Source organism: Hetaerina americana, unplaced genomic scaffold (assembly GCF_022747635.1).
Source record: "Hetaerina americana unplaced genomic scaffold, ioHetAmer1.1.p SCAF_19, whole genome shotgun sequence".
In the NCBI taxonomy this organism is placed as follows: domain Eukaryota; kingdom Metazoa; phylum Arthropoda; class Insecta; order Odonata; family Calopterygidae; genus Hetaerina; species Hetaerina americana.
In genome coordinates this window covers 6799384-6815060 of record NW_027286752.1, presented here as the reverse complement: position 1 = coordinate 6815060, position 15677 = coordinate 6799384, and the positions used below count along the sequence as shown (strand labels likewise).

General features: G+C 38.0%; 1 protein-coding gene across 2 annotated transcripts; it reads right to left on the bottom strand.

Moving 5' to 3' along the window:
- Positions 1-555: 555 nt before the first annotated feature.
- Positions 556-12972, bottom strand: LOC139687276 (venom peptide isomerase heavy chain-like). Of its 2 annotated transcripts, none has more exons than XM_071584416.1 (8): positions 12895-12972; positions 12610-12721; positions 12205-12525; positions 11752-11906; positions 10093-10199; positions 7206-7534; positions 5458-5624; positions 556-1285 (listed from the first exon to the last, which is right to left on the bottom strand). In XM_071584416.1, the coding sequence occupies exons 1-8, from the start codon at positions 12961-12963 to the stop codon at positions 1112-1114; spliced, it is 1434 nt and encodes a 477-aa protein (XP_071440517.1). In that variant the 5' UTR covers positions 12964-12972; the 3' UTR covers positions 556-1111. The 2 variants fall into 2 exon arrangements, with proteins under 2 accessions (XP_071440517.1, XP_071440518.1); XM_071584417.1 differs by having other exon boundaries at positions 557-1285; positions 12860-12897.
- Between the last annotated feature and the right edge of the window lie 2705 nt (positions 12973-15677).

Here is a 15677-nt window from a genome sequence, read left to right as displayed (position 1 = left end):
TTGGGGTATGGAAGCATCTCTCCTGAGTTTCCAAACCACAGAGGGACCCAAGAAAAGATGTTTACGTGTGATTTTCCATAACTTCAAAAAAATTCTTTTAACAACTTCTCATTTTCATTTACAATTCTGCCAGATAAATAGAATATCTAACACCTTTTTCTCTGCTATGCACTTGCTCCATCTGAGAAAGTGACAAAGCAGCATGAAAAGCATTTTCAACGGTAAATTTTTATGATACAAGCAGGTTTTGAGTAAATGTCCACCACTTCCTTGCATTATTTCTTCCTTTAACTCTTTTTGAAAATTTTTACCATCTCTCATTAGCCAAGTTAGCCACATTAGCCAAGTTAGCCACATTAGCCAAGTTCAAAATTAATCATAGTCCTAGTTCAGTCAGTTCATGTATCTGACGTGGATGTCCTGCTTTTAGCACTTGAATTTGGCATTGAGTGACCATTAGGGGCAAGGCAAACTGCAAATGGATCCTGGCACCAATGAATTGTGAACATTGCAAACTGCATTTCTTGAAGCGTTTACTTTAAAAATAAAACAATCAATTAAACAATGGAAATAAGTAATGGTTTTCTTTTTTATACAGATGTGAAATTAAACCATATTGCAGGCATTTCTATTCCAATTAAGCCAAATTTATTTGCAGGCATTTAAATACATGTAAACAACAATTGGCTGTTTGATGATCGCAAAAATTAAACTTTTTCACTATGCCAAAAAGCAAGTATTTCTCAGCAAATCAATTAGGAACATTATCACAGCCATTAAACATACAATTACCAATGATAATGGCAATGCAAATATCTTACTAGAAAAACTTCATAACGGTGACAACTTACATTTGCAGGGCCTTGAAGGCTCTTTGACAAAGGACAAAAATATGATATAAATGCATAACTGTATGTGAATGGGGATAATATTATACAGTCAATAAAAATATTGAAAAAGGATGGAAGAAACAGTCCTTTTGGGAGAGGTGAGCAATGAAGGTGAGTTTTTCCTCTGGTTCTCATCATTGTTGACAAAAGGAATATATATACCCTGGGATATATCCTTCTAGGGTACCAGTCAATAACTTCTTCACTGCTTAATTAGATGCTCATCCTTGAGGCCATACTTGCTGAACAATCCAAGGCAAAAAGTCAGACACCCGGGAGTACACAGCTGGTGAATTTTGAAACCCACAAAATTTTCCAAACGATGTCACTCCAATCACACTGTACATACAATAAATGTCTTCCAACACGTACTGCAATGGGCCACCGGAATCACCCTGGAAAAAACCCCAACATTGATGTATGCAAGCCAAGCAAAAAATATTTTTTCCACTAACTTAGCAAATACTGTCAAAATAAATTAACCCATCGATCCATTGGCCCAACTGAATCAATTCATTGACACAAAGAAAAGATAACATTTTCATGTCAATGTCAATAAAAGTCCTTATTCAAAAATTTTGAAGCACAACTTTTCATTTTGAAATAAAATTCCTATTCAGACAAATATCTTACTGACAATACACATTTCTTGGGTTCAATACACATCTCTCCTGAGTTTTCAAACCACAGAGAGACCCAAGAAAAGATTCTTGGGTCTCTCTGTGGTGGAAAATGAGAAGAAAAACTTCTCATTTTCATTTACACTTCTGCCAGATTAATAGAATATCTAACACCTTTTTCTCTGCTATGCACTTGCTCCATCTGAGAAAGTGACAAAGCAGCATGAAAAGCATTTTCAACGGTAAATTTTTATAATACAAGCAGGTTTCGAGTACTACTAGCATTATTTCTTCCTTTAACTCTTGTTGAAAATTTTTATCATCTCTCAACTGCATTAAAACAACATAAATCCCTTTTACTTCAAGTCAAATTAAATGCTTATAGAATTCCAGCAAACAATTTGTTTTATTGCATTGTGAAAAAAATGCTCTAGCTTTCATGAAGCTCACAAATAATATTATGTGACGACAATTTATTCATAAAAATTTATCAGTAAAAACTAATTGTAATTATATTATGGCAAGAAGGACCAAGAGTGCCCAGTCGGTGAGGGCCCCCCCAAACCAATGATCAATCAATTGTACTTATTCAATACATATAATACAAACAAAACCTTTTATTTAAATTTAAACCTTTAAAAAAATTATGAAAATATGTTAAAACTGAGGATGGTATAATTTTAATCAGTAAATATTTTGAAAATAGGAATAAATATGGGGCATATCCTCCTGGGCACCAGTCAATAACTCACACTTCTTCACAGCACACTCTTCTCTTCCTAATATCATTAAACCCATTTCTACTGCATGCAGATGCTAAATGATTAACTTATCTGATCGAGTGATAACTGTTTTGATTATGGAAAGCAACCTTATCACAGAATAACCAACTCCTGATTTGTATCACCCAGAGCACAAGGAAGCAGCTTCCTGCCCTGCCAATCAAATCATTTAATATCACATTCATGCAAAAAGTGACATCGTCAATGTGGGTGGATGGAGGGTGCCGGTGAAAATGGGAATAGGGAGGGACTGATTTTTAAAGAAGGCGGGATAAAAAGAGATAACGTTTTACAAAAGTTTTGGAAGCCTACCAGGGTAAGTAAGTAAGTAAGGTGTGATCAAGAAGAGCGGACTAATTTTATTCTGCACAAACCATTCAACGGATCGAAACGAGACACAGTGCGCCATCTAGCGACACATCTGATGACTAAAACAAGAGGTTTGCATTCATTTACGTTGAGTAGTTATGCAGCAGCAGCAGTAAGGAATTCGTTGCGGCGTGCAACAGCAGCAATGAAGGAGCTAGAGGAACAGCATGTGTGCGTGAAATTTTGTTTCAAGCTTAGCTAAAGTGCTACAGAGACATTTGGAATGGCAAGCATTTGTTAATGAAGCTATGAGTCGAAGCCAGTGTTTGGAGTGGTACAGTCGTTTTAAATCGAGCAGAACCTCGACAGATGAAGATTCGCGACTGAAGCAGCCTTCCACTTTGATAGACCCCAACCATGTCAAGACCCCAAGAGTTAAACGGTGATTTGGTGCGGGAAAATCACCGTTTAACTCTTGGGGAGATAGCCGAGGAAGTGAACATTAGTTTTGGATCCTGTCAGACAATTTTGACAGTCATTTGGGGCATGACGCACGTCCCATCAAAATTCCCCCCACACCCCATGGGTGCTGACTGATAAACAGAGACAAAAACTTGAGGGCATTCGTCAGGAACTCCTAGATCGAGCCAATGCCGGCCCAGAGTTTCTTAAAACCATCATAACCAGTGACAAAACCTGGGTTTACGGTTATGATGGACAAAGGCCCAGCCTTCTCAGAGGAAAGGTCCTCATTCTCCGTGACCAAAGAAAGCTTGCATGTCCCAGTCCAATGAGAAGGTGTGTGTTACTTCGATTGGCAAGGGCTGATTCATTACCAATATGTCAAACCACCAATAAAGATTTCTACTTAAAGGTAGTAAATAAAGAGGCTGAGGGTTGCAGTGAGCCAAAAGAGGCCGGACAAGTGGAGAAACAATGCATGGCGTTTCCACCATAATAGAATGAAATTAACAGTACAAATGAAAAGTAAAATCATTGGAAAGCAAGAATAATTGACTAAGCAAGAATAATCTAATGAGCATGGTTCCCACCGGCATCCACATCAAGTTGGTTGACTTTATTATTTAGTACATTGTTTCAAGAGTAGCCAAGGACAAGGACAAAATCAAGACAAAATCAATCTCAATGGGAGTGACATTAACGGTTGCATATTAGCAATGTTGTTGAAAGGAGAAATTTTTAACCAGAATATCATGAGAAGGTGAAAGTGGTTTCTGCTGACCTCATTAAGAAGATGCCAGTATCATTAATGTCCACACCCTAATAAGGCAGTGGCTATGCATGCTATGAATTTATTTACCGATAATGCTGTTGCATATTCAAAAAATTTGAAGTGTTTGCAAAAACAAATGTCTGTAGACAGCTTTCTAACAAAAAAGACTTAGTTACTTAAGACATAGTAACTAATAAACTTATATTTTCAATTCATTTTTGTTTTCTAAAAATCGAATTTGCATCTCAAGTTGGTTCACTGCCAGATAGAAAACAAGATGAAGATAGCCCTAAACAATGAATATATAATTTTCTTTGAATAAATCTTGAACATTATTTATTTATTTCCGCTTGAAATGCATTATCATATTTATATAATAATTTATATCAGAAAAATTGTTTCCTTTGATGATGGTTTTGATTTATGAGTAATGGTATGGAAAAAATTATGCTCTTTAAGCAAGGTTCCACTGTAACAGATGGGAGGGAACCATACTGAGTAAAATATTTTGGAGGTGTAATTGTCTCCCAATTGGATCTGCAGGCAGATATTGCTTGAGAGACAACATCAGTCAGTCAGTTACTTGGTAATCCTCAAAACTTGGAATGTCACGTCTCTGGTGTGCGGCATCATGCTCTGCATGATGGCTTACACCAGATGGTTCGGTAAGGATACATGCTCTGCATCAGAAAAAGGTCAAAACTTCAGAACAATCATTCTGACACGTGCTTTGAAGATTATGAAATAAGTGATCTACAGAGTACAGTGGGAATAAGGCTTCATGGGGAATAATTAATTTCAAGGAAAAGAAAAGAGGTGATGTTTGGGCGTATATATAGAAAAGATTAGTATTCTGCAGTTAGCAGATAACATTGCTACACTGGAAAAGAAGGACGTCCTTACAAGGATAATAGAAAATATGGGGATGAAAAAGGGCAACCTCAGGATTAACATGATTAAAACTTAAGTAATGGTCTACAGTCAAAGTAGGGAAGAAAATCTCCAAGGACGGCTACAGAAAGGCATGCTGCAATAAGAGGAAGAGTTGTCCTCTTTAAACAGCAGGATCACAAGGACATAGTAAGCAAAATAGGAATGGTAAAGAAGGCTTTCTATCAGAGACATGCAAAGAGTAGACATAGACATCGACATAAGGAGATGATTCTTTCAGATTGAATGGAGTCTAGTTTTCTGCGGATGTTAGTCTAGGGATGATAGGGACAGCAAAGAAAAAAAGAATGGAGCCAAATGGATGGAATAATGTTGAATATAAAGTGAGTACAGAAACAAATGAAGATGAACCTCAAAGAGTGGGTGAAGTGGGACAATTAAAAGAAAAAGAGGGACATTGGTTGGACATACCCTTAGATAGCTTACTGAAGAGTATAACTGAATGGAATATGGAGGGGATGTATTAAAGAGGAAGGCCAAGGTTTAACTATGAGAAGCAAGAAAGGGAAGATGTAATTGCGAGTGGGAGCTATGAGGGAATTAAGAGATTGGCAGGGAACCAACTAATTTGTAGAGCTGCTTGGATTTGGATTATGCTGATTTACACCTCATTGTGTGCTGGGTCCATTAAATGACACTTCTGCAATGGGCAGAAATACATCCATCCTCACCTGACAGGTATCTTTGCCTCCTCCTAGCTCACCAGCACAAATCTGATTCGGAATAATGCCCTGTGATAGTTTAGTTGTGGCTATTTCCGCACTATAAGATTCATTGCATACACTAGTATCAATGATACTGAGTTGTACTTTGAGAAGATCCGGGCTTGCGTCATCACCTGTAATATTAACAATAGCATCAATTAGTCAACAAAATATTTGATTAACATATACCATGACACGGCAATATATTCCAGAAATAACTACATCAAGGTAATGCTCATGTACTCTGCCATACAGAACACGACTTCAAAAAGGCACTACATCATAAAAGACCTTGTTAAATTTAGACCTTAATAGTACCTTATGGTAAGAGTAAGATCCGGGCCATGATCATGATGATTTATAAATCAACCACCATGCCACAAAAATTTCCTGCCTTTCTTATGCCTTTCCAATTCCTGCCTTTCCTGCACCTCTAATTATCTCAAACTCCTAAGAAGTTCCCCTAGATGTAATGCATTACATGCATGTAATGCATGTATTTACCTTCCTCTGGGTACCTTTCGTGAAAAGTGGGCTAATGACGACGCCAGGTTTCTCTTCACCATCCTCCCATTCCCTGCACATCCTAGCCTAATGGTGCAAATGACCTCAGCTGCCAGTCATCTTCCGAATAACTAAGACCTAACTATATAAAGAAACCAGTGCTAGCTCGGATGAATTTAACTTTTGATCAGATAAATAGGATATAGTCAAATGAACAAAAGATATTGGAATTATCAAGGAATCAAATATCACATTTTACCAAAATACACAATTTTACCAGCAAATGCAAGGATAAATTTTCAAAGGCTACTTTTTCATTGTTCAAATCACATGCATATACTTTACATTTTGGACCTTGACCTTCTTATATCTATAACAATAATTAAAAACACCAGTTATATTTCAACAATTTCTCTAATTGTATTCAACCAACCATGATTTCAACAATATGAGCAGTTTCAAGGCACCTTGATGATGGTGCCAAGATCTGGGATGCAGATATATATAATATTATTATTAGGTAATCTACCTAATTATTACCTAGTTAATTACTACCTAGTTAAGGTAGGTTTTTGGATGGACACAACTACCAAATAAATATTTTGTGACTCCTAACAAAACAAAACACAATCCAGTATCCTACTCTAAATCAGTGGGTACCTTTTCATGAGCGGGTAACTTTTCATGAGAAATTATTGAATGAGACCTTGGAAGCAGAAATTATACGACAGCTGTTTTATTTTATTTACAGCGCTGTAATTAGAAAAAGGCAAAAAAGCTAGAGGAGTCAATTATTCATCATTGTTACCAAGCTATTTACTTCGCTGGATTTATCTTAAAAACAATAAATCTTTTAAATTTCCACAGGGAACCCAGTCAAACATAACAATGAAAATTATTTCCTCAAAAAATTTTCAAAATCTCATAAGTGACCATAAAAAAAATGATCTGCTAGAAAAAGGGATCACAAATTTATTTATGTAATAACTTAGGTAATATTGTTACATCATATCCCGTACACCATTCCCAAAATTTAACAGCTGAATAGAGACGCCCAATGCCTGTTGCAATTGATTTCAGATATTTTAATGAAAAGATGCCTTTCATTCATTCCTATTAATGATAATAATAATGCCTACTGGCATTATTATTATCATTAATAATATTCTACCAGTTAAATAAGGTACACGTAACTTTCATAACTTACTTACCATAACCGATTCGTCCCCAGCCAGTTGCAAGAGCTTTGCTGAATGGCAGACTGGTTTCCCTATGAAGACATGCTGGTCTGATGAACTTATTAAACAATGGATGCTGCCCTCCTTCTGGTATTGGCCGTGTGGGAATCAAAGGGGTTCCATCCCCAGGCAAAGGTGCCAGTTTCAATAATGCTATATCATTGTACTTTGGAGGGGTCTTGTAATTTGGATGCCTAATTCTTTCCACTACTTGCAAAATCCTTCCATTTGCTCCAACTGTATTTGCTGTGACAACTGGACTCAAACCCAAATCTCCAATCTGAACCCATTTGGCTTCTCCACTGAAATGAGAATTCATTAGTCACCAATCCAATCCATACATGGGTAAATCAGTGTATAATGTTTGCCTTGCTACACAAATTAAAATCTTCTCAGTTTATTCAGTTGTGATTTGAAGGTGGCAAATTTAAGATTGCTACATTATATCCCGTACACCATTCCACAAATTTAGCAGCTGACTAGAGAGGCCCCTGCTGCTATTGATTTCAGATAACTTAATGAAAATATGCCTTTCTACTGGAATTATTATTATTATTATTAATAGTAATTTACCAGAAAGAAGGTATGGAATAGAAAGCCTATAAAACTGTACAGTGATACAGATACAGTATTTGCCTCGTCTGACAAAACACAACCTGACTTCTTCAATGCCGCATACTTCTTTCCTCCCTCCATTCTGTCCAATATCCCTATCCTATTCCAGCCCCTCCCTTGTTTGCCTAACATTCTCTCCTTTATCACAGTCTTCAACATCCTATTGCATTTCCTGCCTCCTTAGGGTTTCTCACAACAATCCCTTCTCTTCCCCACCATGCTCAGCACTTCCTCATTTGTTTCCCCTTCTGTCTAATTCACCTCTTCCATCCTCCTCCACATCCACATTTCAAAAGCCTCCTATCTAAGCTTATCATCTTGCCTTAACGGCCATGTTTCTCGGCAATGCAAAACCAAGCTCCATATCAAAGTTTCGATATCCCTTTTCTTCCTTAAGTCTCTGCCACCAATTCTCTCCTCCTTGTGAAAGATTCTTTGCCTATAGTAATTCTTCGCCTCATGTCCCGACTACCTTGACCATTTTGGTCCAAAAAACTTAAAAATTAGGTAAACGGTTCCACCTGCTCTAGCTTTGGCCCCTATTTTAACGTTTCACCTAATCTTGTTTTCCAAGATTATTCGGGTCTCCCACCGGGTCCACGTTCGTAGGTTTGCCGACGTTTCGATGGCCGAGCTCTTTCTTGAAGACCTCATAGCCTTCATTTTGCTGACCTGGATTCTCACCTTAAAGCTATTGCATTGACTCAGCAATGCACTCAGCAATTCCTGCATCCACATGGCTGACTGGCAAACTGAAGCTTGATCTTCAGCAAGCCTAATTGCTTTAATAAATTCTCCTCTTCCTTCTCATTCCCACCTCCAGTTCTTCCTATGCTTCTTTAATCATTTCCTCTAAATATACAACCTTCCTAACAATGCCCACCCCAACTCTCCACCATCACCCACAACTAAGTAGTCTGAGACATTTACAGGTTGTACATGAGTAAACTATCCTCCCAAATCTATTCCTATTTACTACATTACATTAACTAATTCTACCCAATTCCCTCTATCAAACAATTTCTCGAAATCTACTAAACAAACAAGCAAATAAATCCTGCCAGTATCCAATGTACCTTAATATTAGTAGCCTCATTGCTGACATAACATGTACCTCTTCTTTCCTGAACCAAAACTTTCCCTTAGAATTTCTTCCAAGATTAGATCTGTGAAGTAATTATTTACTCTGACTTCTGTCCTCAAGACAAAATTTATCATTATGAAATGAGTAATCTACCAAAGAATGGAGAAGAAAGCAGAAGATTATTTAAGTGAGGAATAATTTCGATACAGAAGAAGTATGGGAACAAAAAAAGCTACTCTCACTCTAAGATGCATCACACAGAAGCGGATACAGAAAGAACAATCAACTTATAATGCACTCATTGATCTGGAGAAAGCATTTGATAATATAAATTGGAATATGAGTCTATGCTTCCTGCAGTGAAATAAGATGCAGACAATTACAATGACAGACACCCACTGTGTATAAAGAGCATTGATGTAAAAGAATGGAAGAATCTAAACTAAGTTAAGGTGTAAGAGTAAGTAATTTCTCACTAAATAACAGCTATTCAACTAAAGAGATTTCAACAACTTCAAGGAAAAGGTAAGAAATTATGTTTGTGAGTATACATAGAAAAGATTAGTATCAAGAAGTTAACAGATAACATTGCTAGAAGGACAACCTTACAAGGATAATAGAAAATATGGGAATGAAAAAGTTCAACTTCAGGATGAACATGATTAAATTAAGTAATGGTCTACAGTCAAAGCACGGAAGAAAATCTCCAAGGAAGGCTACAGAAAGTTATGCTAGAAAAAGAGAAAGAGTTGTCCTATTAAAACAGAGGATCTATAGTACTTGTAATGGAAGTAACAAGGGGGATAGAGCAAACAGAATATGGCATAACCTGGGCTTCCAAAACCAAATTTAGTCTTAATCAGAATACATTTCTTGGGTTCTTCAGTCTTATGTTTATTATATTTATTGCAAACTAAAGCTGCTGAAAGTATTTCTACTATTCTGAAAACACACTTCTTTGAAATCCTATTTCGATATGTTAGTTTTCACACATCAGGGGAATATTAAACTTACAAGAGAAATATAAGTAAAAGATAGTGACATTCACTTTGACATCAGTCATACTTTTTTCACAGCATAGAACTTCAATCTCAATTATCAGTAAAAAACAGTTTTCCTGCCTTGTGTACCAATGATTCAATGCATGTCTAAAGGACTTACCCCCGGGCAAAAGTGCAATGTGCTGCAGTCAGGACAAAGTTTTCACTAATGAGTGTTCCACCACAAAGCCAAGCAGGACTTGATTCTGAGCCATAGCCAATAGCAGCCTAGAAATAAAGCAGCTATCGTAAGAAAAACCTATTTATTCAGAAAAATTGAATGCATTTGCACACACATTTCATGGGTAAGCATGTACATATATGTTTAAAAGGTGGCAATATATAAATTCATTAAATAATAAATATATACTTATATACACACACACTTATATTTCTTAACAAAACACGACCTGAAATCCAACATTACAGAAATTCCCTCTAAAATTCCAAATACTTCCTTCGTTCTTTCTATCCAACATGCCTATCTTATTACTACCAAATCCTCATTTGCCTAACATTATCCCCACAATCACATTCTTCAAGGTATTGGCAATCAGAATGCTCCTCATTCATCAGTCCAGCGTCTTTTTGATTTCTACTAACAATCCCCCTCCTCCCCAGCACTTCCTCATTAGTTTTCCTTTAACTTCACCTTTCCCATCGTCCACACCCATATTTCAAAAGCCTCCACAATCTCTGCCAAGTACCTTGCTTAAAAGGCCATGTTTCCACTTCATACAAAGCCAAGCTCCATATAAAAGTTTTTATGAGCCTTCTCTTAACATCCTTAATCATCGTCCCAGTGAAAACTTCCCTGTTCCTCAAGAAGCTTCTTTGCCTATAGCAATTCTTTGTCTTTTGTGAAGACCACTGCTCAATGAAAGAAAATGGGAATATTCAAAGATTAATCCTCAATGGGATGCATGAAACAAATAATGGAAAAGGAGACTTTACCAGAGAATTAAATGGAGAGTTGCACTAAGCCAATCAAATCATGAGCAGATAATGAGGATCAGTGTTCATTGTGCCTTGATGAGTTCCTGTCATTACATCTTGGGTAGGTAATTGAGGTGATGCTTAATTTCCTTCATACAAATTATTTTGCATAATACCTTTTTACAGATAGGATAACATCAGCAGAACGACCATTCACGGGGCAGTAGAAGGGGTGCCTACATATTATGTACCCTACTAGAACCTTTGTAGGTAACTCCCTAAACAAATCATATTTCACATCATACTGTCCTTCTCTAACTAGCCTGGAGCTGGCCAGAAATAATAAACACCCTCTTTTGTTAAATCACTAGGAACCATCAACATGTACGGGCCCTTCAATTACATGATGGGATTGATCTCAATATTCATGTAAATTATTACTAAATCCAATGAAAGCATGTGCGTGTATTCTTCTTAAATAGCTTCACCAGCCTTTCCATTATTTCAAATTCATTTAAGCCATACTATGAAGAATTTAAAATAGCCAGCAAATTGTCTACCTTGTAAATTAAAAAGGTTGTCACTCCTAAAATGTTGGAAACCGAGAAATATATATAATTCAATTTTAACGAGTGGAGATGTACTCATATATGTTTGTATACGTACATGGGAAAATTAATAACAGATGTAAAAATGTAACTTGGTTTAAAGAATCAACTCAAAGTTCCATGCCCACACCAAGCCAAATACACAAACGCTAAAAATCTAATTTAATCTTTTGTGATACTAAAATTACTAATATTACACAAATTATAATAACACTATGAAAAACAAACACACTAACCATGTGAGGAAACTCTGCAGGCTTTGCTTTTACACCTCCGACAATAAGTGGGACACTCTCTACCGCACATAAGTTTTCCTTTGCTGCCACGCTCCCGGGCAAATTAACGGGAGAAACTTCAACAGCATACACCCATCTCGAATACTCTTGGCATTCTGGAGGGTAATAAGATCATAGAAAACCTCTTTACCAACATTGACGCACTTCCTGATGAAGAAAAATCTGGTATCACTTAGGGGCAGATAGGACAACATCAGCAGAACGACCATTCACGGGACAGTAGAACGGAAATAGGGTTAAGTAAAAGTACGAAGTCTAGTCTGACATTACGAATAATGAATGTTATATCCCGACACAATGAAAAAATTTCCGTTTGCACCACTTCATCATTAAAACTTCACATAAAACATCATTAATTACAAATTGCATTAAATGTGACAACCAAAAATTTACTTCTTCTAGCAATGGCCTTGGGGTTTGATTCTCCGCCAGAACTCGGACCAGTAACTGGAATCCCAGGTGTTGTGGTGGGCCTATTGGTGGTCATTCGAGTAGGGGTGGTAGCAACAGGGGTAGTCTCTCTCCTTTTAATCGTAGTCATTGGTCGCGGAGTGGTAGCAGCCTGAACGGGACAGCAAACTATAGGATTTGTGCCTTGAAATCCACATGAAACTGGTACCCGACCTCTTCGAAGACCTTCTTGTGCGCTAGGACAGTTCATGATTCGCCTACATATGCCTGGGCTTCCTTGTCTGTCACTCGCACAAGACTCACCTTTAATAAAAAAAATAAAAGAGCAAACTTACCTATGGCTATTTAAAGCGGAGCATGCATATGTTAACACAATGCTATACATACCCACAAATTGTCCCGCCACGCCTACGACAAACGAAATGGCAAACAAAATGCAGAGCAAAATGCGCATTCTGTCTTCTGCTGATACGTGACTGGGTTTACACTTCATTCTATCCTGTAAAACATTGTGTTAATAGTCACAAGATAATTAAACATTGTTATCACACGGATTGGTTATTCTTATTATAATTTTAGAACATATTATACTCTCGCGCTATGTGACATATTCGGTAAGGTTAATCGAAAAACTTACACTTTCTATCGTGAAGCTAAGACTTCAATACTCACCAGCGAATTAACCGCAGGGGAAGATGAGTAGGAGAGAAATGCCGCTGACGTCAGGTCCTCCTTCCTCATATACCCGAGGCCTTTTCCTGAAATTATGCGGACCGGTTTTTACGGCGGCTAACCTTGTATGTCCTTCGCTTAAGCTTACTCGAATGCGCGACACCAGGAAAGCCCCGAAATAGCGTCCTTCGTCGTTCAAAAACCTCAATAATTTACATTTTACGATCAGAAACTAAGCATGTTTTTAACTGTGTAATTTCCTTACAACTCCTTGACAGACACATGACTGCGTAAACACAAATAAACATATACAACATACTCTGCACTACTCATGTCGTAATGTGATATATATATATATATATATATATATGTATATATATATATTTTTTTTAAGTAATCTACCGGTTAAGGTAGGTTTTTGGACGGACACAACTACCAAACAAGTATTTTATTACTCCTAACAAAACACAAAATCAATCATCCTACTCTATATCAGGTCCCTCTTCATCTCTGAGTACTTCCTTCCTCCCTTCATCCCGTCCAACAACCCTATCCTGTTCCTTCCCTTTCCTCTTTTGCCCAACATTCTACCCTCTATCACAGTCTTCAACATCCCACTGCCGGTCAACACCCCCTTCATCCACTTTTCCTGCCTCCATAGGATTGCCCCCAAAAAACCCCTCTCTTCGCCCACCATACCAAGTACTTCCTCATTTGTTTTCTTCTCTGTCCATTTCACCTTCTCCATTCTTCTCCACACCCACATTTCAAAAGCCTCCAATCTACGTCTATCCTCCTGCTTCAATGACCACGTTTCCGCTCCGTACATAGCTACGCTCCATATCAAAGTTTTTACGAGTCTTTTCTTAACATCCTTACTCAAAGTCCCTGTCATCAACTCCCTCCTCCTTGTGAAAGCCTCTTTGCCTAGCGCAATTCTTCTCCTTACGTCCCTACTACTTTGACCGTGTTGGTCCAAAACACTACCGAGATACGTAAACTGTTCTACCTGCTCTAGCTTTTGCCCTCCTATTTTAATGTTAAGCTTGGCCTTTTTCTTTCTAGAAAATCGCATAACCTTTGTTTTATTAATATTGATTCTCATCCCATACCTGTCGCACTGAATTTCCAATTCACTAAGCAATGCTTGCAGCCCCTTGGCTGACTGACAAACTAAAGCTTGGTCATCAGCAAACCTAACTGATTTTACGAATTCCCCGCCCACTTTCATTCCTACCTCTAGTTCTTCCCATGCCTCTTTGATCATTTCTTCTGCGTACAGGTTGAACAGCAACGGTGATAATGGGCAACCCTGCCTTACACCCCTTCCTAACACTGCCCATCCTGACTCCCCGTTTCCCACCCGCACCTGAGCAGTCTGAGACATGTACAGGTTGCGGATTAGCCTCCTTTCCCTCCAATCTATTCCTATTTTCTGCAATATACTCATTAGTTTTTCCCAATTTACTCTATCAAACGCTTTTTCGAAATCTACGAAACAGGCAAATACCTCCTGGTTGTGTTCTATATTCCTCTCGATTAATAATCTCATTACTGCAATGGCATCACGCGTACCTCTCCCCTTCCTAAACCCAAACTGATCATCCCCTAAGTAATCATTTGCCCTACTCTCTATCCTTTTGTTTATGATCCTGAGAACAACCTTTGCTGCGTGGGATATCAAACTAATTGTCCTATAGTCCTCACATGACGTGGCCTTTACCTTTTTCGGAATAGGAACTAAAACTGATCTCACAAAGTCTTCCGGCCAGATTCCCTCCTCATAAATACTACGGATCAGCCCATATAGCCTCTTCCTCCCACATTTTCCCAAGCATTTCAAAAGTTCCACGGGAATGTTATCTACCCCCACGGCCTTATTTAGTTTCATCTCCCTTAATGCCCTTTCTATCTCATTGTCTAGTATGCCTGGACCTAAGCTATCTTCCTCTACGTCATGTTCCTTTTCAATGTCTAACTTTGTTGGTCTAAGCTCTTTACTATACAGTTCTTCTATATACTCCTTCCATCTCTCTTGGATCTTTCCTGCGTCAACTATTACCTTACCGGCCTTATCTCTAACTGCTATCGTTGATCTCCCTTTCTTACTTCCCGATAAAGATTTAACTATGCTGTAAAGCGAACCGATTTCCCCCTTCCTCTGCAGACTTTCCATATTCTCGCACTGCGTCCTCCACCATGCTTCCTTTCCTTTATTTGTTGCCCGCCTCAATTTATTGTTCAATTCTTTGTACTTCATTTTGCCTAATTCTGTATTTATATTCTTCCATTTTCGCCGCTCATCCATTTGTGTAATCATCTCATCCGTGATCCATGGTTTACGAGTCCTTTTAGCGTTAACGGTTCCAATAGTGTCTTTTGCCGCTTTAGACAACCCTGTTTTGATACATTCCCATTTTTCTTCAATAGTACTTAGCTCTTTACCGTCCTCCATGATTTTCTCTACCGCCTGTTTGTATTCCTTTCTTTTCAACCCATTTAATGCTTCTACATTCCATTTTCTAACTCGCCGCCCCTGCCTTATCTTTTTAAAACGTACGCTACATTTCATAACAACTAAATTGTGGTCTGAGTCCGCATCCGCTCCCGGGAAGCTGTGGGAATTTATCACACTGTTCCTAAACCTGTGTCTAACCAGGATGTAATCTAGCTGATATCTTCCCGAGTCACCTGGCATTTTCCATGTATACCTGCGTCTTTTGTGGTGTCTGAACCAAGTGTTGGTGATAACTAACCCCTGTCTCCTGCAGAACTCAACTGCC

Excerpts from the sequence above, each read along its gene's own strand:
- LOC139687276 (XM_071584416.1), bottom strand. The coding sequence starts at position 12,963 with ATGAGGAAGGAGGACCTGACGTCAGCGGCATTTCTCTCCTACTCATCT. Across the intron at positions 10,200-11,751 it reads CTGCAGAGTTTCCTCACATG|GCTGCTATTGGCTATGGCTC; the intron begins GTTAGTGTGTTT and ends CTTTATTTCTAG. Across the intron at positions 1,286-5,457 it reads GAGGCAAAGATACCTGTCAG|GGTGATTCCGGTGGCCCATT; the intron begins GTGAGGATGGAT and ends GGTTTTTTCCAG.